The 24,175-nt window shown below is 39.7% G+C and overlaps 1 protein-coding gene across 2 annotated transcripts in view; it reads left to right on the top strand.

The window, feature by feature from the left end:
• The window catches only part of Pak (serine/threonine-protein kinase PAK 3-like protein), an 88,006-nt gene that overhangs the window by 37,848 nt on the left and 25,983 nt on the right, over positions 1–24,175 (top strand). For both annotated transcript variants that reach the window (XM_067158220.2, XM_067158219.2), the window contains exons 4-9: positions 2,545–2,704; positions 6,761–7,008; positions 7,538–7,779; positions 10,064–10,250; positions 15,049–15,241; positions 23,830–24,026. In XM_067158220.2, the coding sequence (XP_067014321.1) occupies positions 2,545–2,704; positions 6,761–7,008; positions 7,538–7,779; positions 10,064–10,250; positions 15,049–15,241; positions 23,830–24,026 (1,227 nt within the window). The remainder of the gene's footprint in view (positions 1–2,544; positions 2,705–6,760; positions 7,009–7,537; positions 7,780–10,063; positions 10,251–15,048; positions 15,242–23,829; positions 24,027–24,175) is intronic.

Raw genomic sequence — 24,175 nt, 5'->3', positions numbered from 1 at the left:
GCTTCAAACCCCTTCTCTAGCCCATCTGAGAGCTGGTGTGTTAATGGAGCAGCCTGGCTCATGGACTGCTATTAAGGCCCTTTTGTTCACCAATTGACAGCTCATCTTTCTATTGCCACCATCTTCTGAGTTCTTATTGTCAAATACATTTTCATTATTGACTGATTAACTTTTGAGCACATGTACAAATTATGCAGTTCCTGCTTACTCACTTCTTACTTTAAATTATCAACTGCTGTGTCTTCCTTTGCTTATCTCAGTCTGTTGTTCTCTCATTAGTAATCTATCTTCCTTTATTTACATCCTAAGACCAATCCAAGTTAACCTTTCACCCTACTAAAACATCCTGAACCTCCTCAGCTTTCAGGAATTGGGCCAGTAGTAGCTTTATGTTACACCAACATAGGCAGGGTTTTCGGGCCACAACAAGGGGATAGGAAAGGGTGGGGACTGGGAGGAAACTGATGAGGATTGGAAATGATGGAAATCAATCTTGAGGGCTGTTGACAGACCAGTTGCTCCCAGTTCCACAGCCAGAGTTCCTGCTCAGCTGGATCCCTCTGTGGATCAGTGGTAGTGTGTCGGCCTCTGCGAACTCAAACCCGGCAGAAGTAGTCTGGTTCTTGAAGAGGAGAAACAAGTCCATTCAACACATTGTTTCGTAGGTAACACCTTACAAAAGTAATTAAAACTTAGCCATAGTTCTTCCAACACAGATCCATTACCCTCTGCCTTCTGATAGAGTAAACGAAATGCCAACATTGACACACGGGTTGTACCTAAATGATGTCAAACAAATATATTTGGACATGGTAGCTGAGGACTTAAAAAGGTATGGTCAAATGTTGCACCTTTACAACACTACCATTTATTTATTTATTTATTTATTTATTTATTTATTTATTTATTTATTTATTTATTTATTTATTTATTTATTTATTTATTTAAATAACATTTAAAAATAACAGAATATGTTTCACCTATCCTGTAACATCATCAGCCAAAAAATTTTGAGATAAAGAACAAGGACAAAAACACATTAAAATAATTCAGAATACTGAATGTGTCGATTGAAACTTGGTGATATAGAGCACAATGTTTTGTCGTAGTAGAATGAAGATAAAAATATTAAACGTATGTTCAACGTAAGTGATGGTTCCAGTAAAATAAAGTTGAGTTCATCTTGTTGGCGTGATGGTGTCAAAAATTCTTGATAATAGGTTAGGCAGAATATCTGATTTCATAGGTGGAAAAATGTGCAGTAGAATGCCCTAGAACAAGTAGGCAAGTTTTGAAGCATCTTATAATACAAAAGAATGAAATAAAATGCGTCACATCTGATTACTTACGTCCCTGCCTGCCAAGCGTGTACTGATGTTTATGGCTGACTCGAGATGGACTGTGAAGGCCGTGTGTGATGGGAGCTGGTATCAAGGGAGAGTAGGGGAAGGCTGGGAGCGGGTGCGTAGAGGTTTGTTGCGAGGCTTGTTCAAATAGGAACTGTGAGTAATGCTTCGAAAAGTACGTTCACAGTTTCTGAAATTTCATTTAAATTGTAAGCAGGATTGCATTTTTGGTCTATATTAATAAAGATGTGTTTTGGAATGTTGAGTAAATTGCCCTTCTTATAAAAGTTTAGAATTTTTAAGTCCTGCTCTATGGAGGTGAAGGACTGATTGGACTCTGTTATATGAGTGCTCATGGCAGAATATTTTTTGTGTCTGGAAGCATTGACGTGTTCTTTATATCTAATTAAAAAGCTTCTTCCAGTTTGCCGAATGTAGTTCACTGAACATTGGTTGCAATTTAACTTATATACTCCTGATTTGTTGTATTTATTCCCAAAGTTATTGATTTTGTGCTGGTTATAAAAAAGATCAGTATTGCAGTTGATTATTTTAGAGGCAGTATTGCCATTATGTTTCTTAAGAATATTAGTGATTTTGTAAATGTTTAAATTATTTAATGTGTTTTTGTCCTTGTCCTTTGTTCTTAATCTTACAACTTTTCGGCTGATGATTTCTACAGGATAGATGAAATGTGTTCAACCGGGCGAGTTGGCCGTGTGGTTAGGAGCGTGCAACTGTGAGCTTGCATCCAGGAGATAGTGGGTTTGAATCCTACTGTCGGCAGCCCTGAATATGGTGTTCCGTGGTTTCCCACTTTCACACCACGCAAATGCTGGGGCTGTACCTTACTTAAGGCCACAGCCACTTCCTTCCCACTCCTAGCCCTTCCCTGTCCCATCATTGCCATAAGACCCATCTGTGTTGGTGTGACGTAAAACAACTTGTAAAAAAGAAATATGTATATCATCTCACCTTATTCCCAACCCCATATCGGGAATGGGGCTAAGGGGGTGGATGTGCATTCCAGTAACAGTATCAGTAAAACTTTATCCTGGTCATGAAAACATGGCAGTGAAAACAGTCAGAGAGCTTTCTGAAGCAGATTTGTAAATACATGCCTGGTAATAGAGAAACACTCCTGATATGCCTAGTGTTAGTTTCTTATCTTTGTGTACGGTCGTGTTTGTATGTGCAGGGGATGCCGGAAGCATGGGCGCGTTTGCTGATGAGTTCCAACATCAGCAAGCAGGAGCAGAAGAAGAACCCACAAGCTGTGCTGGATGTTCTCAACTGGTTTGACAACTCTAGCAAGGAAACAAAGGGTTCCAAGTACATGACAACCACCAAGATGGTTGGTGAGTACCCAATAATTCTGGAAAGAAAAAGACAAAATCTTTGTTATTAATGTGATAGAAAGGGTATTTTCTTCATTGCTATTTCTCTCATTTTTCCTTCTGTGCGCTTTTCTTTCCATCTTCAGCTCAATTCTGTTTTTCTATCCTGTCAAGTCTTTTCTTGCACTTCAAAGAAAAAAAATATTTCATTAATTCATTTATGTATTCATTTCTTCTACCACTTTGTCCGTGATTCATCTGATGACCTTGCTGCTTACATACGATGGAACAAGAAACATCTCAATTGGAGCTAAGATCGTGTCATCACCTCCCACTCGGTAGGCTAATGAACATTGAGCCATCTAGTGACAAACGAGAGTACCGCGTACTATAGACCAACGGTAAAGCATTCTTAAATTCAGACCTCCATATTAGAGAAGGCTTGCTCGTGAACGCACGAGATTTTCCTCTGAAAACTTGGAGCATAAGTTCTGTGCGAAACTTCAAGAATTTCACCTTGTTTCTTGACATGGCAAAAGCCCGAATGCTTATTAACATGTCTACAATTACGGGCCGTGAAAGCATCTATCTAAACATCACTAGGCTGCTGACAGCTTGACAGAAATCAGGAGCACTGCATTAATTAATGTTTTCTCAAAGTGCTTCATTCTTGTGTAAGTTTCATTTAGCAAATTACCATTTGTTATGTACATACTAAAATCTTTGTTGATTGGAATAGAGGTAAGTATATTATTTCCTTGACACTGCTTTTCGTACAGGAAGTGAGGTTTCATAACACTCAGTAGCGCGAGTATTATCACGTGTCAGCATGGCACAGTCAGCTTGAACGATGGTGAAATTGAGAGAATTGCATGATGTGCCTAGTGATTGCAAGAGTGTAAGTATTGGTGAAGATGGGGGACCATCAACATGCAGGAGTAACGAGTCTGCTCTGACGGTGAGCTTGATGGATGGACAAATAAGGTAGAACTCTTTACAGGTTTTACTGACCCCACTTATACGGCCAATTATCCTGCAAGTATCCCGGAGGTAGTAGATCGTTTCCTTGACGATGACTTCTTTCAGCTTCTTGTGGAACAATCAAATCTCTGTTATGAAGGTATAAAATCTCTCCCAAATCCATGAAATGGAAAAATATAAATGTGATGGTAATGAAGTTGTTCTTGGCTTTAATAATTTCAAAGAATCAATTTAGGAAGGACGCTACAAGGGACTATTGGAGAACAATTAAATTGATGCAAACACTGGTTTTGCTGAAGTTTTGAGCTGAAATATGTTTCAAACAGATCTGGAATTTCTTGCATTTCAGTGATAGTTTGTCTTTATCATGATTCGGAGAGACTCTTGCACTATTTACTGACCAAGTTTCCATCTCTCAATAAACCTGTGCAGCAGGCTGAGAATTAGGACCTCCAGTCCTGGAAAACTTACCAGATAAAGTGCGAGGCCACTGGAGGTGAGAGATTAGAGGAAACAATATTTTCAGGTTTGGAATCTTACCTTTGATTTATGGCAACACATATATCATGATAACTACTGCAGTAGCGTAGAAATTTCAGAAAACCTTCTCCAGAGGAAAATTAGAGTGTGTGGGACTGTTAGGATGAATAGAAGAATTCCCTAAGTACTGAAAGCTTCATCGAAAATACCAAAGAGATGTGAAAATGTGTTTTGTTGGTAACTTAAAGTTCTTCCCCATGTTTGGAAGGACAAGTGGGAAGTTCACATCCATAACGGCACAGCAGAGAAGTATGGGATAAGAACAACATAGGTCGTATCCTACATATCCCACATCAAGACTGAGCTCTCAGTGAGTATTAATGGCCACGTCTACATGCACTCAGAGATTCTAGGAAAGAATGTAATAATAGGCAAACTTGTAACTGCCACCCATGTTATCCCAGATTTCTGCTATCGAAAGTAATATTGCATCAAGATATTTTACATAACTTGGATAAGAATTTTCATATTGCAGGCACATCATTCTGGTTGAAAAATATGTTCATAATTTTACTTTAAGGCTTTTCTAAAGGAAAGAAATTTACTTACGTCGAACATTGATATAGGAATTAGAAAGGTGTTTTTGAAGACTTTCGTCTGGAGTGTGGCATTGTATGGAAGTGAAACTTCGACGATAACCAGCTTAGAAAGAATGAGAATAGAAGCTTTTGAAATATGGTGCTACAGAAGTATGCTAAAGATAACATGGGTAGATCGAATCACGGCTGAAGAGGTACTAAATAGAATTGACGAGAGGAGAATGATTTGGAAAAATAAACACGTAATGAATTTCATCTTGATTCGTGGTAGAGTTATTGTATATAACAAATTCCAACTTGTGCGTTTGGGAAGTTCCAGCTTTCCACCACTTTGGCATCAGATACACAGATACACAAAACCAGTCTACAGAATTGAGAATAACCAAGGGTAGAAGCAGCAGTCCAGAAAGGAGTGAAACAGAGCTGCTGTCTTGGAGAAGTCCTGTGGCGATGATTGGATAGCACAGAGCTAGGACTGGAAAGGAAGCAACCGTGACCTTTCATTGCTGCAGCTTGTCTCCACTCCATTTCAGAAAATGTCCTACAGGAAATCAAAGAGAAATTTGGATAAAGGAGAGGTAATCAAAACGCCGAAAATTTACTGCTGATATTCTTATTTTATCCAATTGGAGAAATTTTTGAAGGATGCAGACAAAAATAAATAAATCCAAAATAAAGATATTGAAATATAGCGAGGTGATGCAGGAATTAGGAAGTTAAGTCATAAAAAAAGGTAGTTTAGTATTGTTACTTGATAGAGGACATGAAATATAGAGGGTGTTGGTAAAATATGTACAGACTTCGACAGGAGATATCTTTTTAATATATTACAAAGGTGGGCCATCCAACAACAGTATGATGTTCTGTAAAGAGAGATACTGCATTTTTTAGGTAGGTATATGTATAAAATTAGACTTAATTTCAGGTAAATTAATGTGAAATTCAACTCGCACACGGGTATTTCCAGCTCACGCTACTGAATTGCATCCAGACAGAAGATTATGTTCTGTAGTTAATCTACAGTAGTAGCCACGAGGCGCGTCAATGGTAGAAGATTAAGCACGGATACGTTATGCTAGCGTTGCTATAAGAAAATGGAGCTAAGATTATTGTTTGAATAGTGGAAAGTAATTTTGAAGTGCTATTGCAAAACCCGGATGACCGTGCGTACCTTGATGACGATCTTACGGGGCACTGGATAGGACCGAGAAGTCCAATTGAGTTTTCACCACGTTCTCCAGATCTAACTCCATCTATGGGGAACTCTTACGTATGTTGTATTCCATAGAAAACAAATTACACTGACAGCACTTCGGGAAGAAATTAAAACTGCATGTGCTGCAATCGCTGAGGACACTTTAGCAGTAGCTAAACGTACTCAGAAGTGTATTGACGCCGACGCTACTGTTGTAACTGGAAAAGTCGAAGATGATTAGTTGCTCATCGTTTTCTGTTTGTGTGAATTCAGCTTCGTTATGTTAACACATTTTCTTTGCTTCAAATATGCATACATTTTATTGGCACCCTCTGTAGACTAATACAAGTGGGAAAGGCTTTTCTTAAGAAAAGAAGCCTGCTTGGTTCGTTGTTATACAAATTAGAAAGTAGTTGTTTTACTTATGAGTGGAGTGAGGCATTGTTTGGAAGTAAAAAATGGTGACTAAGAAAGAGAATAGAAGCCTTGAGATGTGGTGTTTCAGAAGACTGCTAAGGGCTAGATGAGGAGATATTAAAATAACTTGAAAGTGGAGAGAAGAAGAAGTAGAGAGACATCTTTAGACGTCGAAGACTTGCTCAGTTAATATAGGCAGTTAGAACAGAGGAAGGCAAGTAGGACTTAGCAGTAGGTGTTAGCGCAAAAAGCTGCATCAGACTACTTTTATGGACTGATGAACCAAACAGCAGCAGCAACAAATTGTTCATTGTTTTTTAAATATATGCAGCCACATAATTATTGAATTATTTCATGCTCTACAGGCGAGTTGAAATCCCTTAATCTCTTCTTCCTATGTTTTAGATGGCGCTATTCCGACTTCTGTGGACCTGGCCCCTTCTCCTCGGCCAAGCCTTCGCCAGGCCACCACCAACTCGGGTTCCAGCCACTCCCAGCATAGCCTCAGTCACCCCTCGAGCAGCAGCCCGTCGTCAACAACACCGGACACGGAAGGAGGCGGCAACGTGACGTCGGCGGCGACCAGCAGCGAGGTGGAAGAAGAGCCTCCCCCACCTCCAATAGCAGCACGACCAGAACGAACCAAGTCCATTGTAAGTATGATGTCCAGGTTAACCTCCCTGGATTAAAGAACTTGGACTTTCATTGGTGTTCGTTTACCTAATTGAGAATTTACAGGAACTCCAGAATGGAGTCCGAATGTTTATGTGATTATGTAGTTTTCCTTAGTATGTATCTGTCTGGAAACTGTAAATTTTGGCAAGTTACTGTTGTCATTGTATCTAATTTTAACACTACATATTTTACATAAAATTTTCATCCACGCCAAAGGTCGTGTAGTATAAAGCCTTATGTAGAGAATTATAAAAAATAAGTAATGAACGTAGGTTTTCGTGGCTCATAGTATTAACTGGATTAAAGCCACTATGTTTATTTAATGAAGCCGAGCTTTCAGCTGAAAGAATTTAATATAATTTTAAACTCAAATTCTGTTCTTTATCCAGCAACCTTACAGCTTTCATGTTGCACTTCTGGCCTTTTAGTGAATTTTTCAAAAATTATATTTCAATCCTCAATATTTCTCGTTGCTTGTTCTTCAAAATTTGAATTTAATTTTCCCAGTACACGAAGCCCATCGAGGAGGAGGTGCCGTCAGTCGCTCCACCTCGAACTACCACGAATGGCACCCTGGATAAAAACCGCAATAACGCCAGCGTGGTCGGAGGTGGGGACTCGAGGACACCGTCGGACAAGGCCCGCAAGAAGAAGATGAGCGACGAAGAGATCCTGGAGAAGTTGCGAACCATCGTGAGCGTCGGCGATCCGAACCGGAAATACACCAAGATGGAGAAGATCGGACAGGGGTGAGGGGCTCTTTATTAACCAGTCAGCTTCAGTGTCTCATAAACCTCCATACAGGGGCCATTCTGGGGATAGAATGATTGCTCTTTTGCCTTACAGATTATGGTGTATTATCAAGTGTGTCTGGGCCCTCATCACCTCTCATTTTCAAAAGGAATTAGCAAATTCTTTCCTTTCCTAGCGATGTTCACAAAAATTTCGCTTACTAGCATTTATTCCATGAATAAATATAATATAATAAATGTAATAAATATTTTCACCAGATAAATGCTCTTCCATAAGACACAATGATGATCTTGGGGGAATGGGTTAAGTTTTACAACTTTTTTTCTTGTGCAGTTACAGCAGATCTTACATTCATGTTTGTGTTCACTTTATGTTTAAATGCATAGCAGTTAGTGATATTATAGTATAACCCTGATTTTGCGTGACCTCAATTAAACATAAACCCGCATTTAATGGAAGAAATTTCCAGCAATGCTATTTTATATTCTATTTAACATAATTCACAATAGGGCAAAACCCGCATTTAGCATCAAGGAAATGTTAAAATTCTCAAATATTTATTTCCATTCGTTTTGGTTATGGGACATTAAGAACCTATGAAAAAGACATCATAAGCTTGCTAAGGATGATTCAAGGTTATGAATTTCATTATTGGTTCCATATTGAATTAAGATTACATATAATTTTACAGTGTATTCCACCTACTCAATACTGTACAATAATTGCAATGTCTATAAATACATTACAATATGTTAACAAGGGACTAGTTTCGACCCTATATGGGTCTTCATCAACCTAAATAAGATACACTTTTTGATTTGCCGATGTCCTAAAACAAAATTATATTGTGGAAATAAGAATTAAAAGAGTGAACTGTGTATGTGGTGCGGAAATATACATATGAAATGGTGGAGTGGATGAAATGTTGATAGATAAAATTATGGACTAATGAGATAAAATTATGTTGTACTGTTCAATGACAAATAAAATTTCACGTATACATATGTTGCAATTAGACTGTAAGAATAGTATCACAACGATTTTCTACAATGATGATTAAAATATTACCCTTTTTTTTTAGTGAATACTCTAAAATTGCACATCAAAAGTATAAGATGCCGGTCTGAATACAAAGTCCAGATGCTTCTATTGAGTACTATATTTCAAGTGATCTTCAGGTAAAAAAATTTAGTGTTGGACATTGGCGCAGAGGGTGTCTGTCTTGCTTAAGGTCCCATATTTCTGATATAGAAATTAAATATAGGCAGAACCATGCAACTTCTTATAAAGCAATGGATTCTTCCTGTGATACGAGGAGAATTCCCAATCCAAGTTGGAACCAATAGAACCTGATGATGAAAAGAGTAGAATTAACGCAAACATTTTTAAAGAAAGGAATGGCGAAAAACGAAGAAAAAGAATGAGAACTCACCTTGCATGCAATGTGAACGACTTGACCGGTAGTGTGCAACTAGAGTAGTGGGAATGGCATGGAATAGGAGGGGAGGAAAGCTGGTGCAGGGAGGAGCAACCCGGTGGAGTGGGTGGCGTGCGAAGGGAGGGGCAGGGAGTTGGGAAGTGGCTTAAGGCGGGGCCGAAGGGTGGGGGGAATGATGATGATTGTATCGACGGACGACATTTAAATAACCTAACCACTAAATTGTTTTTCCTGAAGTAGGTAATGAATAAAATAATCAAATAAAATATTGGTCGATTACAATCATGAATTCACGAATATTGAACAAGGCATGGACATTCTCGAAATAGCTAACAAAGGCCCTCTGCTTAATATAATCAAGAATTTTTATATACACCTGGACCCATATTTTAATGCTAGCTATAACCTTAACGAAATAACGGAAAAGTCCAAATCATGTTAGGTCGTGTGAGGCAAACCGAGGAGGACAGGTTTACCTTAGAAGAATAGTGGAGATTAAGATGACTAGAGAGGGAGACCAACGCAACGATGTTTAGACTCTGCTTTTAATAATAAGAGGAGTGGGTGTGATGTATGATGTGCAGCACAAACACGCAGTCCCCGAGTCTAGGCCAGTACACTGTCTATTCAGCCAAGGAGGATTGGGGGAGGTGCTTGTGAATGCTGAAAGGCCAAACAGGATAATGATGCATTTAGATGATGATGTTCTACCTCCTGTCCTGTGCTGAAAGCTTGGTGCAGCTCATCTCCCTTGTGGGGTTGTCTGGATGAATTTGACCAAATTTACATTTTATTTGATTCTAGTGTAAGTGAACCAATGTAAAAATGTGTTCTATTTGCAGGGCGTCGGGTACTGTGTACACTGCTATAGAGACGTCCACCGGCATGGAGGTGGCCATCAAGCAGATGAACCTGTCGCAGCAGCCTAAGAAGGAACTGATCATTAACGAAATCCTTGTGATGCGGGAAAACAAACATCCGAACGTTGTGAACTACCTGGACAGCTATCTGGTGGGAGAGGAACTCTGGGTGAGTTGTCTGCTTTAGTAGAATAAGATTCACAAAGTGAGCAATACAGAGGTGATAAGCACTGCTATCTATAAGAAGATGGAAACTTGATTATTTTCGGCACATGATGTGTAACAAAGGGCACAGGATGAAGTGTTGCCGATACAAGGGAAAATGGGACTCGTGGACATGTTGGACAAATAACTTTATGCCTTCAGAACCAGAAGAGCACAGAACTTGACCATATGGCAATATCCAGCATACGCTTAGCTATGATAGTGGCAAATCTTTGGTGCAATATGTAATTCGAATAAGAAAAGTACATAGTGCTTTGAAGGCTATGAGAAGGTTACTGTAAGAGAGAATGATTTGTTTGCCCATGACGTGAGAGTGAACCACTTGCTGCAACGGAGTCTCTAGATGTTGGAAAGGACACAGAGCATCAAGTGATGTGGAAATGAGTCCAGGGTACTGCAGAGATGACAGGTCAATCTGTTATATACGGTTGGTGCCCAGAACTGTAATGAGTATTTTTCAGAGGCTATTCAGCTGACATGTCCGAAAGTCATGATGAAGTGATCAAGAATAAGGTAAACATATCCATTGGCAGAGATGACCATTACTACTATGGACCCTTTGATCTACATTTGTGAATCCATAGCATTTTAGAAGTTTTATATTAAGTGGGACAACAATTTTACTGAATCAGCTGAGATTATTTTTGCATGAAATTAATTTTAAGGGCAGAAGAAACTTTCAATTAAATCATCATCCTTTTACATAGAACTGTTATAACTTCATCACATTACATCTAGCGACTTCCTTGTCTGATGATAATTCAGCGTAAGTACCGTAGATTATACAAGTGAGAATTGTATTCATGTTTTGTAACTTTTAGTATATTAATTTTAAATTAATTCTAGACAGCTGAAGATGGCCTAATGCAGCCAAAACATGTCCTATTATTTTAATAAGATGCTTTTACAACTTTAAATTGTTATTGACTAATTGGAACCAATATACAGGTTTTCTATGGGCATACCGGAATGGTATGACAGGGAGCACGCTCTCTTTTACTAACGCGCAGCCTGCACGAAGGAACTCAACCCTTGTGGAACTTGGCCTGTATAAGATATAGGTTATCTGTAAGAAGATCTTCGAAATTCCTTGCGTGCATTAATACAGGGAGAACATTTGAATTAAGAACCAGCTACGAAGTCCATGACAGCTGCTGCTATGTCTCAGGAGAGTTCAGTCGTGGTGGTGTACTGTTAACTACTTCTACTTCTATAACCCTTGTCCAGGGTTCTGGCAGAGGCTCGCCACACACACTACGTGTTCCTCCACTGTGGGACCAGCACCCACCCATTTGAGAGTCTGGTTATTTACTGCCGCCTAACACTCCTTCCCATAGCAGATACCATACAGTATTATGAACTTTTTTTTACAAAAATTTTACGTAGGAACTTCACGAATGGTTCGCTTATTTTGGATAGAGAGGCATTTTCTAGATGCCTGAGCACGCTGATGAGACACCATGTCTGGTATGCGATGAGGAAGTATCTAACCGACTGAAAGGGAAATTACACAAGACCAGGGTTCACCCAGTGGTCTTATACGGCTCTGAATGCTGGCTGGCATCAAAAACACCACAGCAGACCCTCCATGTACTGTAGTGGAATGAAAACGTTGTGTCAGTCTGTGATCATGATGTAAGGCCATGAATGGGACCAACATTTCATCACAAAAAAAAAATGCAGGAAACCCGGAGACCTTATTAGAAGTGATCATAACTCGACGGAAAAAAATACCCTCCAATGTCACCCAGGTTGACTTAGGGCTGGTTCTACCACCTACTGGTAAAGTAGCGCATAACTTGATGTTTCCATTCGACCAATCCCAGGTAGCGCTGTCGGCAGCATTAACCATAGTTACCCGGCACGTAATTTATCAGCCACTTCGAGGGCCCGATAAGACTTTACCTGCCAGGCAAGTTTTGAGAGCTGAACATTATTTCTGGTGGCATACATCTTAAATTAGCGTAGTATACTGAAAAAAAAATGATACTGTAACAGTGATCGATATTGTATTGCAGGATTTTGAACATTAATGCTTCCCTTGAGTTGCAACGGCCACACCAGCCTCTTGCATCGGTAGCGCAGGGAACACATTTTATACATCAAGCTTTCGCAAATAAACTCTACAAGGATATAAAATCAAAACCTATTTGGAAATTATTTCAAATGGGCATTAATTTTCTACTTTTTCAGTTTTCAGACACCTGGTATAACTTAGTGTATGTATCCTCGTTACCCCAAGCATTCTCGTAGCGTAATGGCCAACGCACTCACTTCGTACTACGAGGTATGCAGGTTCGAGTCTTCATTATGACGATTCTTTTTTTTATTTTCATTATTAGCGTTGTGTTAATCTGTATGCCTCTTTTCATACGTTCATTTGTTAATATATTTCATTGAAATGCTTAATCACAACAGGCCTATTAAGTCTAGTAGGAAAATGCTTTATGTGTGTGCTACTAATAGAAAGTAGTGTTATGATTAATATAGCATATAGGACTGTTGTCCAGGTAGCAGATTCCTTATCAGTTGTTTACAAAGTCTTCTTGTAAATGATTTCAAAGAAATTGGAAACTATTCCATTCCCAAATTCCTCTTCCTATGAATGGATATTTACCCCGATTAGTTCTTTACATTTACAGTACCTTCCAACTTTATCTTCATAAAGTTAAACATAAGAATGAAATGCATTATCACCGAGCTCGATAGCTGCAGTCGCTTAAGTGCGGCCAGTGTCCAGTATTCGGGAGATAGTAGGTTCGAACCCCACTGTCGGCAGCCCTAAAAATGGTTTTCCGTGGTTTCCCATTTTCACACCAGGCAAATGCTGGGGCTGTACCTTAATTAAGGCCACGGCCGCTTCCTTCCCACTCCTAGCCCTTTCCTGTCCCATCGTCGCCATAAGACCTGTCTGTGTCGGTGCGACGTAAAACAACTAGCAAAAAAAAAGAAATGCATTATCAATAAATGGAAGCATGTGTAACTAAACGAGGTCACAGAGCTAGTTGCAAATAGAGGATTGTGTGTGTGTGTGTGTGTGTGTGTGTGTGTGTGTGTGTGTGTGTGTGTGTGTGTGTGTGTGTGCGTGCGTGCGCATATGGAGGCATGTAAAAGACAGTTAAGAACAAGGGCAGAGAAAGAAAATAAAATTTTAAATGTAAACCTGCGTGCCTTCTATTACGGAGCGAGCGACTTTTCCAATCTACTAAGAGAATACTTTCCAGAAACGCTGCCTTACATGACAGGTTATAACTGGCGTAAGAAAATGTATCTGGAGATTTTAATCCCAGTTAGGTATTGATTTTGAAGCTCATAGATTAAAATCACGAAAGTTTGAATAAATCGTTGTCCATAACTCTTAAGACTCCCCTTATTACTATAATCTACCATGTGTAAACTTCCCCTTATTAGGCTTTTTCCTGATAATCAGCAGATGCAAGCACAGGAAAATAAGACAGTCGAAATGAGCTTCATACACCTAACGTTAGATAGCACACGCTCGAAAGCGAGAAGTCGCTGAAAATCAGTCTTGCCAACTCCGTATATCGGTGTCTAGCTCCGGGTAGCTACCTAGCACTTACGCGGAGGTGGTTGCACGCAAGCCAAAGTACCAGCTGATATACACTCCCAGCCAGCCACTTTACCAGCAGGTGATCGAACCGGCCCTTAGACCTTGTGGACGTCCAGACAAACAAACGGTGGGTAGACAGAATTAAGCAGGCTACACAGGTAACTGGCTTTGGACCTGAAGACACCCTCGACGGAAGGAAGTTGCAAACAGTGACCAGGCAAGCCTGAAATACGTGCTAGGAAAGAAGTTATTGTCCACATTTTTTTGTATCTATTAAATAACAAAATATAACACAGTGTAGTTCGCAGTTTCCTGCAGGATATTTTGTTGCAGTTCCTCTATGCTGTCAGTTTGGTTCCTTGGGCTTCACACTTATAGTGTGAAATTTATTATAAAGAACATGTTGTACACCAGGGAATTTTTCTTGAAATTATGTTTGGACTGGATGGGCTGATGAAATGAACACAGTAATAGGAAAGAGAGAGGGAGTGTGTGTGTGTGTTTTTTGTGTACTCAGCCCACAGAGTGGTTGGGTCCTCATCAGCTGCCATAGATGGCTTAGATATCAGCAAAGAGTTCTAGTGAGGAAATGAGGTAGTTTCCCATTACTTTCGTCACCGAGCTGAAAACTGCTATTACTATTCAGTTTTCAAAACCCACTGAAGGGACTGAGGCAGGTAAGTGGAAATCAGAAATTTGTTATAGCACGGTTTCCCCTGTCTGTTTTAACAGGTGACTAAAAGGGGGCTCTTGGAAGCGTGGGATGGCAACTATGGAGCCCATAACTGAGTCTTCACATTGCTTCCACCTACTTTCACCAGGCGTCTCGCTTTTGTCTCTCCTATCCAACAACATTGGGTCAGCTCTCGTTCTTTTCCAACCCCGATGCTGTTAGAGCATTTGAGGTCTATGGAATCTTTCACTGTCGCACCCTTCGTGGCCCTTGTCTTTCTTTGGCTGATACCTTCATTTTTTGAAGTGTCATTTTCCTTTATTTTTTTCTCTCTGATTAATGTTAACGTAGAATAGTTGTACTTCCTCTTAGAACAATAATCACCACCACCACTCCCTGTATATCTCCCAGCTATGTCTTTGTTGAGTGTGACGTGTATTGCTTTGTGATTTTGAAAGAAACTTGAGCCATTTTTATCTAGTACATTGTGTGCTACAGGTTGTGATGGAGTATCTCCCAGGTGGGTCTCTCACGGACGTGGTGACGGAGACTTGCATGGACGAGGGTCAGATAGCCTCTGTATGCCGTGAGGTGTTGCAAGCGCTCGAGTTCCTGCATTGTAACCAGGTGATCCACAGAGACATCAAGTCGGACAACATCCTGCTGGGACTGGATGGCAGCGTCAAGCTCAGTGAGTACAATATTCTTCTTCTGCTGGTGGGGTTGCAGAAGTGGACGTGGCTTTGTTTTACGGCCTGGCGTTCTTTATGACTAGAGTTCGTGGTTTATAGCATTTAAAAATCGGTGATTTAGCGTTTTGATTTTCAAATTTAGCGTTTTGTAGCATCTAAACTTCTCAAATTTAGCATTTTGTAGCAAATTGGTTAAAATAGGCATAATTTACTAAACTGCACACACAAAAGTTGGGAGTAAAATCATACTGTTTAATCACACATTGCTCGTCATGCAGTTTTGAATTCACTATGGAAAATAAGACAAACATCAACATAAGACTGCAAGAAGTATTAACGAACACACAGGAATATGCTTATTTCCAAATTTACAAACACAATTTCAAAGTGAAAATTACTATTCTGAACGTATTTATTTATCACAGTACAACACACCTACAAGGAAGAGGAATTTCAATGATGATTTAAGTACAACATGCCAATTATTTAAAAGGTGTCCTCCTTCATTTGAGACCACCTATCAGTTACAGTTATGTTGTACAGTGGAACCTCGATTATCCGTTCCCGGAAAATACGTTTTCCCGGAATATGCGTTCAAATTACGTGGTCCCGCGAGCATCGTAAATAAATCACGTTGTAAAGGTCCCGCATTATCCGTTCCTCGAAGAAACGATTTCCCGGATCAACCGTCCAGAAATTCCAGCCCCATTAACGCTAAATCCTCGATCAATCGTTTTTTAATAAACTGTATCTCACGAAAGGACGGCTATTGCATATTTATGTATCTTGGCGTTAACGCCTCGTCACTGCGATAATTAAAGCAAGTACTGTACCGGTACTGAAAAGCGATCGGCGGTGAACTTGCATAAGGGACCACCTTAGCATCGCATTCGGGTGGTATTGTTTAGAGAATCTCGGAAAATCATAAAGCAGAGAGTGGCCACAACTGCAAGGAGACACGGCGCATTTCGACAGCTCTGCTTGAACACAGAACGAGTTTCGTCAAATGTTCGCACTTATAAAACGTCCATATTATGTCCAGGGTTAGATGTTTATATTTTTACATTTTTTCGATTGTACTGCCGAAGAGGTTTTCGGCACTTTGCTCAGGGCACTGCAGAGTAACTGGGCTTTCAGGAATCGAAACTGCTCCTTCTTAATACAAATTCAGTATTTTTCATATTATCGTACATGATTATGTTAGCGAGACCAAAATAGATGTTGCACCTTAGCCTACATGAAAAAAAAAGAAAGCCATGGGAGGTATTGGGATTGCCTATTACTGTTTAGGTCCTAATGAAAGACTGGGAATTTTACGTTTTCGTGTTAAAATACCAAAAACCGCAGTCGTTTTATTTGCGCACGTTACATTTTAAATGGTTGGTATCATTTCAAACTCGTACTGACGTGCAGCGAGCGCGCTTTCCAGATGACCTCAAGGTCACGAATAACCGTAATTTCTGAAGTTTTGATATTTCTTTTATCTTTCCTATTTGATTGGATTTGTGACGGGCAGAATGGAATAAAATGCATTCGAGAACTTTTAAGAATCGATACTTACATTCAATACCATGTTTTCGAGTTCAACATAACCTTTAAAAGTCGATGTAGGCCTAATTTGCGCGGTACGAGATTTCCGGAAACTGACTACGAACAGTATGCCGGAGACAAAATTACAATGAAAGATTAAGAAATGAACGGATTTTGCCATTTATTTGGGTGCTTTTGTATCTAATGTGCTTTATTTTATGAGATGAAAGAATTAAAAACTACTTGTGGTCGATTGTCGTTTGGCTTGGCGTTATTAGATTTACTATTAATAAACTTAACCATGATAGGTTAATATTGTGTTTGGTCCGTATTGACTGGTCTGAATGTACAATATAACTATTTATAATAGTTTATTTAAATCCGCCTTGAGTGTATTGATCAAGGCGGATTTAAATAAACTAATTATAAATAGTTATATTGTACATTCGTTATTAGATTTTTCGAAGAGTTGGCTAGCCTAATCAAAGTTGCTGAACTGAAAGAAGTTTTCACGGGAAACTGACGAAGATTCCCCTGTAAAACTCGCGTACCGGTAATTAATGCGGTTTCGCGGTCTAATATGCCCGCCTCTCATCCAGAGGGCCCGGGTTCGATTGCGACCAGGTCAGGCAATTATACCTGGATATAAGACTGGTTCCAGTTCCACTCAGCCTACGTGATTACCTTTAATTGTGGAGCTATCAAATGGTGAGATGACGACCCTGATCTACAGAGCCGGGAATATCGGCCGAGAGGATTCGTGGCACTGACCATGCGCACCTCGTAATCTGCAGGCCTTCGGGCTGAGCAGCGGTCGCTTGGCAGGCAAAGTTCCACTGGGGCTGTAGTTTGGTTTGGTTTAGGAGTTTTTGTAAGATTATAATTATAAATATTTCATTTTTGTGATGTTTAGCCAAATTTTTGATGGTTTTCATTCATTCCCGGATTTTCCGTTTTCCCGTGTTGTACGTTTTATTTTCATGGTCCCTCGAAAAACGGAGAATCGAGGTTTCACTGTACTTGCTAAAAAAAAAAAAAAAAAACTCTACATCGACACTGTTCGTAGAGGCCCAAATGCACAGAAGTGCTGCCAAGGCAAAGGAAAGCCTGCAAAATATTTTTTTCTTCAAGTTTTTGATTCCAGGGTCAGCACATCAATATAGGCCATCTGTATCCTTACATTAAAATGTCCCGATTTGTGCCTTTCGGCATGCTGTTTGATCGTCACTTCGCTTCTACCCATGACTAACAGACAATAAAATAAATCGCTACCGTATTTTTAAACAGAACTACTACTCAACACCAATGTCAAGAATAACCGACGAAGATCAAGGGTCAACACACAAAGAGAATGAACGTGGTGCTTGAAAGTGTATTTGCTGTTTGATTGACTGGTCTTTGCAGTGCTCTTTAGCCAGTGAAAGAAATTCCACACATTGAATGATTTAAACCTTTGGCCTTCCATTACTTGTGAAAGGAAATATTCCCTTACATACTATTTACAGTAAAACCTCGTTAATTCGAAGTCGTTGGGACTCAAAAATCGGACTTCGAATTACGTGATTTCGAATTAACCGCCAATTCGCAATTCAGAAGTACCAACCCTTGCCACCTTACAAAATATTCTAAGGCCCGTTACTGCATGCAGTTAAGCTTGATTCACAATTTATACTACCTTTCAAATGCCATGAAAAAAGAACTATTTCCAAAATGTATCCAAGAAGGTGCATTTACAGTATTCAAATAATGCACTCGGATATCTGGCAAAAGTTCAGAACACCTTACATTTTCCAGCGCTACGTATCCAGGCGCGATTGCACTGTCATTTGTTTCTCTCTCGCTCGCTTCTCGCGAAGAACTTGATCGTGCGGTGGACAGAGCTGCCAACTGTTCATATAAAGAACTAGTCCTAGTGCAGCGGCGCTACTTTTATTTACGAATCTCGTGACAAAGCCATTGGTCTGGATTGGTTTGGCCATTGGCCTGGATGAAGTAAAGGGGGTCTGGGGGCGTAAGCCCCCAGCTTAGAAGCCGCGAAGCGGCCCTAGGCCTCTAATATCCCGCGTGACAAAGCCATTGGTCTGGATTGGTTAGACCATTGGTCAGTGGCAAAGCCATTGGTCTGGATTGGTTAGACCATTGGTCTGGATCAAGCAAAGGGGGTCTGGGGGCGTAAGCCCCCAGGTTAGAAGCCGCGAAGCGGCCCTAGGCCTCTAGTGTCCCGCGTGACACCTCCATTGGTCTGGGCAGTTGTGTATTTCTTGTGCGCGGGTTGGTAACGGAATTCACTTACTTCATTGCTAGGAGTGACGTCATATCCCGTAGCGTCTCACCCAATGGAAATGCTGGTACGTAGTTAGGCGATGGACTATGGCGCGTGATAACTTCTATTAGGTTATAAAAGCAAAATTATTTCTGGGGGATGGTCGGTGGGTTCTTAACTGTCGCAGTGAACACATCGCTCCTCCACAAGGTATTCCACTAAAGATTTCCAACATATTACATCCTTATCATGCTATAAAAGTAATGTAAGTCTTACTGAATTTCTACCGGATATCTCACTGGTAAACATAACCTCACGCAACGCAAGAAAGAAAAAAAAAGCACGATTCAAAGACGAGGAGAAATCTATGCTGGCTCCAATGTGCAGATGCTTTATTAATTGGATTACTATACTGTATGCATTTTAGATGCCTTGTATTTACACAGAAAGTACCCGATGCCCTTAAAGTCGAACTTTCCTATGACTCTATCCTTGTACGATTTCCCGCCGGCACTTCACTCGTACTTCAGAAATGTAAGCACTTGCCGCGTCACAAAGTATTCCAAGACCCATTAATACAAGCAGTCACGTCGATTCACAGTTTAAACCTTTCAAATGCCATGGAAAAAAACTATTTCCGAAATGTATCCAACAAGGTGTATTTAGAATGTTCAAATAATGCACTTGGATAAATCACTGACAAACATAACCTCACCCAACGAAAGAAAAAAATCGCACAATTCAAAGACGAGGATATATTGTGCCGGTTCCCGTGTGCAAATGCATTATTTTTTGGATTTCTGTACTGTTTGCATTTTTATTATAGATGCTTTGTACTGGCATGGAAAGTGCCCGACGCTCTTAAAATATTATGGCTTATTGAACTTTCCTATGGCGACGGGATAAAGTATCTCGCTTCCATGTGCATTGCAACGCACTACTATGACCCCCATCCGTCACACTTGTACGATTTCGCGGCTGGCAATTTCTCCTTTAAAACCATAAGACCGTTTGGGCTCGCGTTAACATAAAGCAGTGCAGTTTCACCGGCAATGCAATATTGTTCGGTGCCTACGAATTTATTATATGAGCCACGTTCTTTCGTCAACTGTCGGCATCGCCAGTGTTCCCGGATTCTATTTTCCCCGCACACCGCCTGTTGCGTGATATTACGGCGTTCCTTAAAAGGTTGAATACAAAAGAATTCCGATTTCATTCAACTTAGCAATCATGAAGCGCACTGTAGACCCACCGAAGTGAGTGAAAGTGCGGAAAGCTACCCCTCCACGTTCCGGAACGCGCGATCTATTATGACGCGGAGCGGAAAAAAATTCGAGTTTAAATTACTCTGTAACATACTATTGTTTTAAAATGTAAAGGCAGTTTCGAATTAAAGGTCTGAATTTCGGTAATGGGGCCGACATTGTACTTCGAATTACGAATTATCCGCATTTCGAATTAAATAATTGAAATAACATGTAAAACTGTATCTCATGTTTCCGGGAACGAGAGCTTCTTCGAATTAGGCGGGATTTTGAATTAACCGATTTCGAATTATCGAGGTTCTACTGTATTTTTTTGTCACTTTAACATAAATTTGATTAATCACATAGGCTACATAAGAATACTACACAAAGCAAAGTGAGCGTTTAGCTCATCTATAGTAACAGGAAACCAATGTTTTTGTTCGTAAGTATTACTGGTTTCAACGGAAGCAGATAAATTAGCAAGAAATGTAGAGGCATAGGTATTGGTTTCCTTAGTAACGTGATCCCAGAACTGTGGGGTTAGAAATTAATTCCCTAAGTCCATTTCTTTCGGATTATTACCCAACCTTGATGGTTATGAATTTCATGTTTTTGGTCCGTATTGAACAATATGTAAGTAATAATAATAATAACTTAAATGTTTCCACCTTTTCAATACAATATATTCACAAGATTACAAAATTATACGGTACTAGTTTCGACCCATCTAGGGGTCATCATCAGCCGTATTGGAGCAAAGATTTCGCCACAAATGATCTTTGCTCCAATACGGCTGATGATGACCCCTAGATGGGTCGAAACTAGTACCGTATAATTTTGTAATCTTGTGAATATATTGTATTGAAAAGGTGGAAACATTTAAGTTATTATTATTATTACTTATTACCCAACCCCCTCCTCACTATAGAGTGAATTTCAAAAACTGGTTTACATATTACAGAAAGAGGCTTATTGTCAATAAGATCATAATTCCAAGTATCATTTTACTAGACTTCTCAACAGGCGAGTTGGCCGTGTGGTTAGGAGCGCGCAGCTGTGAGCTCGCATCAAGGAGATAGTGGGTTCGAACCCCACTGTCGGCAGCCCTGAAGATAATTTTCCGTGGTTTCCCATTTTCACACCAGGCAAGTGCTGGGACTGTACCGTAATTAAGACCACGGCCGCTTCCTTCCCATTCCCAGGCCTTTCCTGTCCCATCGTCGCCGTAAGAACTATCTGTGTCGGTGCGACGTAAAGCAACTAGCAAAAAAGGAAAACTAGACTTCTCACTCGCTCTTGTTGCATTCTGGTTTTGTCACGTACTTTCAATTGGCACTATCATCTCGGAACTGAAATCGGAATCACTTTCATCACTGTCATTTGAAGAAGAAGTATTTTCACTCTCCAGAGAATCTCTTCCACTTTCAACATCACTATTTTCAAGCCAGTTACTAATAAACTCATCCATGCCGCGCTTGGATGCCGCCATGATTGTTTACAACGAACGGCAAAATAAGGTGCTTTTTATTTTCCGTATTTCAGCTCAGAGTTACTATTTACACAGAGAAAATAGCTTCAGGTATCATCTGACATCAATCGGTTAGGCTGCAAAACAAAGAGAATAAATCTCTCTGACAAGCTAACTGCGATAGAATTCTAGCTCATTGGCGATAATAAACTTATAGATGTTCCGTGCACCAAGACGGAAGTGTCTGTCAAAGCATGTTACCGCTTTATGATCGCAATGGGCGCCGTAATAATTATTTCTCCTGAAATAAATAACAACATTTATATCTTATTTTTAAGAAAAATTAATAGTTTTTAAAAATATGTGTTTATTTCGTATAAAACTGAGAGTTTCGCATCTATTTCGCATAAATTGTATAATTTTGCATTTTGAACCAATTTCGCATTTTATCGCGAATTCGAAATCGCTAAAAACCACCCGTACGGGTCATATAAGATGAAGGCACATACAATGACAAAGTTTCGGCATATTTTGCATTTATCGCAAATGCTAAAAATCACAAACTCTATTTATGACGCCAACCCTGTGTGGAGGGATATATTCACTATTACATGTTTCTGTGGTGTGTATATGAAGATGTGTGTATGTTGGAGCGCCCAGTGCCTGAGCAAGAATGAAACCTGGGACACTGAACCAGAGGCCTTCGTGCTGACTGTTCAGCTGAGGAGTCGGACGTGGCCGTGAATGTATTCACAATTAGAATTAACTAGAGTGATACTTTAGTTTTTTAAGGTACAGTCAAAGGTTCCACCTTTACAATACTACCATAGTGGGCTTTGCAACGAAATTCATTTTCTGCAGTAGAGATACTTCGTCGGCTAGAAGTATGTTAGTCTGGTACCTTGATTCCATGCAATTCCGTTAGGTGGCAGGACGACTGTTACTCATTCATTCATTTATTTAGCTTCCATATACTGCACAATTACATATGAAATATGCCAACAGTATAGGAATTGTCAGGTGATTTGTTAAAATTAACAATAATATGTGCACAATGGTGAATACTTTGTAAATAAATATCTTGACATTAGAACAACACATATTAATTAATAGTAATAAATAAGTAATAATTATTAATATTTATGAGAAACAAAATGGACATATATGAAGGAGGTATTAGCAATAAGACCATAACTAATGAGACCCAACATCCTTTTTAAAGCTATTTACAAAATATTCAGAATGTTTAAAAAGTTAATAATTGCACAGTTGCCAAACAGCATAATATTTTAAAAACCAGGATTCCAGCTACCCCGTCAGTTATGGGTGCCATTAAATCGGATACACACTAATCATGGACGCTGTGCTGCAACTGTGGGAACGACAGTCAGACAATCTATGACATTGCCTTTGAGTGTCCGATCGGGTGTTACCCAGGCGAGAAACAAGATTTTGGTAATGCGACAGTTGATGTGGTTGAATGGCTCAAGAACCTGGACTCTAAGGGCTGCTGAAAAATGTACAACATGAACTTATTTTTCTTTTCTTTGTTTATTCCCCATTGTTTTGTGTTTTATGCAAGTCATACACTAAATAAATAAACCAGTAATTAAAATAGGAATCTATAAAGGAGATATTACCAATAAGATGTTAATATTGACCAGCTCAGAGCCAAACTATGTCATTTCTCTTACATTTATAATTCTAATTGCAGTTTTTGACTTCCTGAGTCTAGCAGGTCCTCTTCATCTGACTCAATCATGAATTATTATTTTTATTTTTTTTGCTAGCAGGTTTGATCCTAGCTCAGTCTGGTGGTATTTGAAGGTCCTCAAATACGTCAGCTTCATGTTGTTTGATTTACTAGCATGTAAAGGTACTCTTGCGGGGGGAAAATTGCAGCATCTCGGCTTGTCCGAAAACCGTAAAAGTAGTTAGGCTCTAGTGGGATATAAAAACCAATAACATTATTAATATTAAAGATTTTAAAGTGGATTTGTACTTGCTTTTAAAACACATAGACACTTCCAAAGTCCTTGCGTAGGGTGTGGTCTTCATTCATACATTTGACTTTTACAGCGGACTTTGGGTTCTGCGCTCAGATTTCGCCTGAGCAGTCTAAGCGCACCACGATGGTTGGCACTCCATACTGGATGGCTCCTGAAGTAGTGACGCGCAAGCAGTACGGGCCCAAGGTGGACATCTGGTCTCTTGGGATCATGGCCATTGAGATGATAGAGGGAGAGCCGCCCTACCTCAATGAGAATCCTCTTAGGGTGAGTTTCACTATACACAATGATCACTGATTCAGCAGACTAATATAAGTAAAGTGAAAGAGTGAGCACCCTAGCAAAGATGTAAGGTAAGGTAATACTTAACCCATTCAAGTCACAATAAATGGCCACATTGTTCACTGTGGAATTAA

This window comes from Anabrus simplex, chromosome 14, assembly GCF_040414725.1.
Source record: "Anabrus simplex isolate iqAnaSimp1 chromosome 14, ASM4041472v1, whole genome shotgun sequence".
Classification (NCBI taxonomy): domain Eukaryota; kingdom Metazoa; phylum Arthropoda; class Insecta; order Orthoptera; family Tettigoniidae; genus Anabrus; species Anabrus simplex.
The sequence above is the reverse complement of the archived record's forward strand: the minus strand, read 5'-3'. Positions and strand labels throughout refer to the sequence as shown.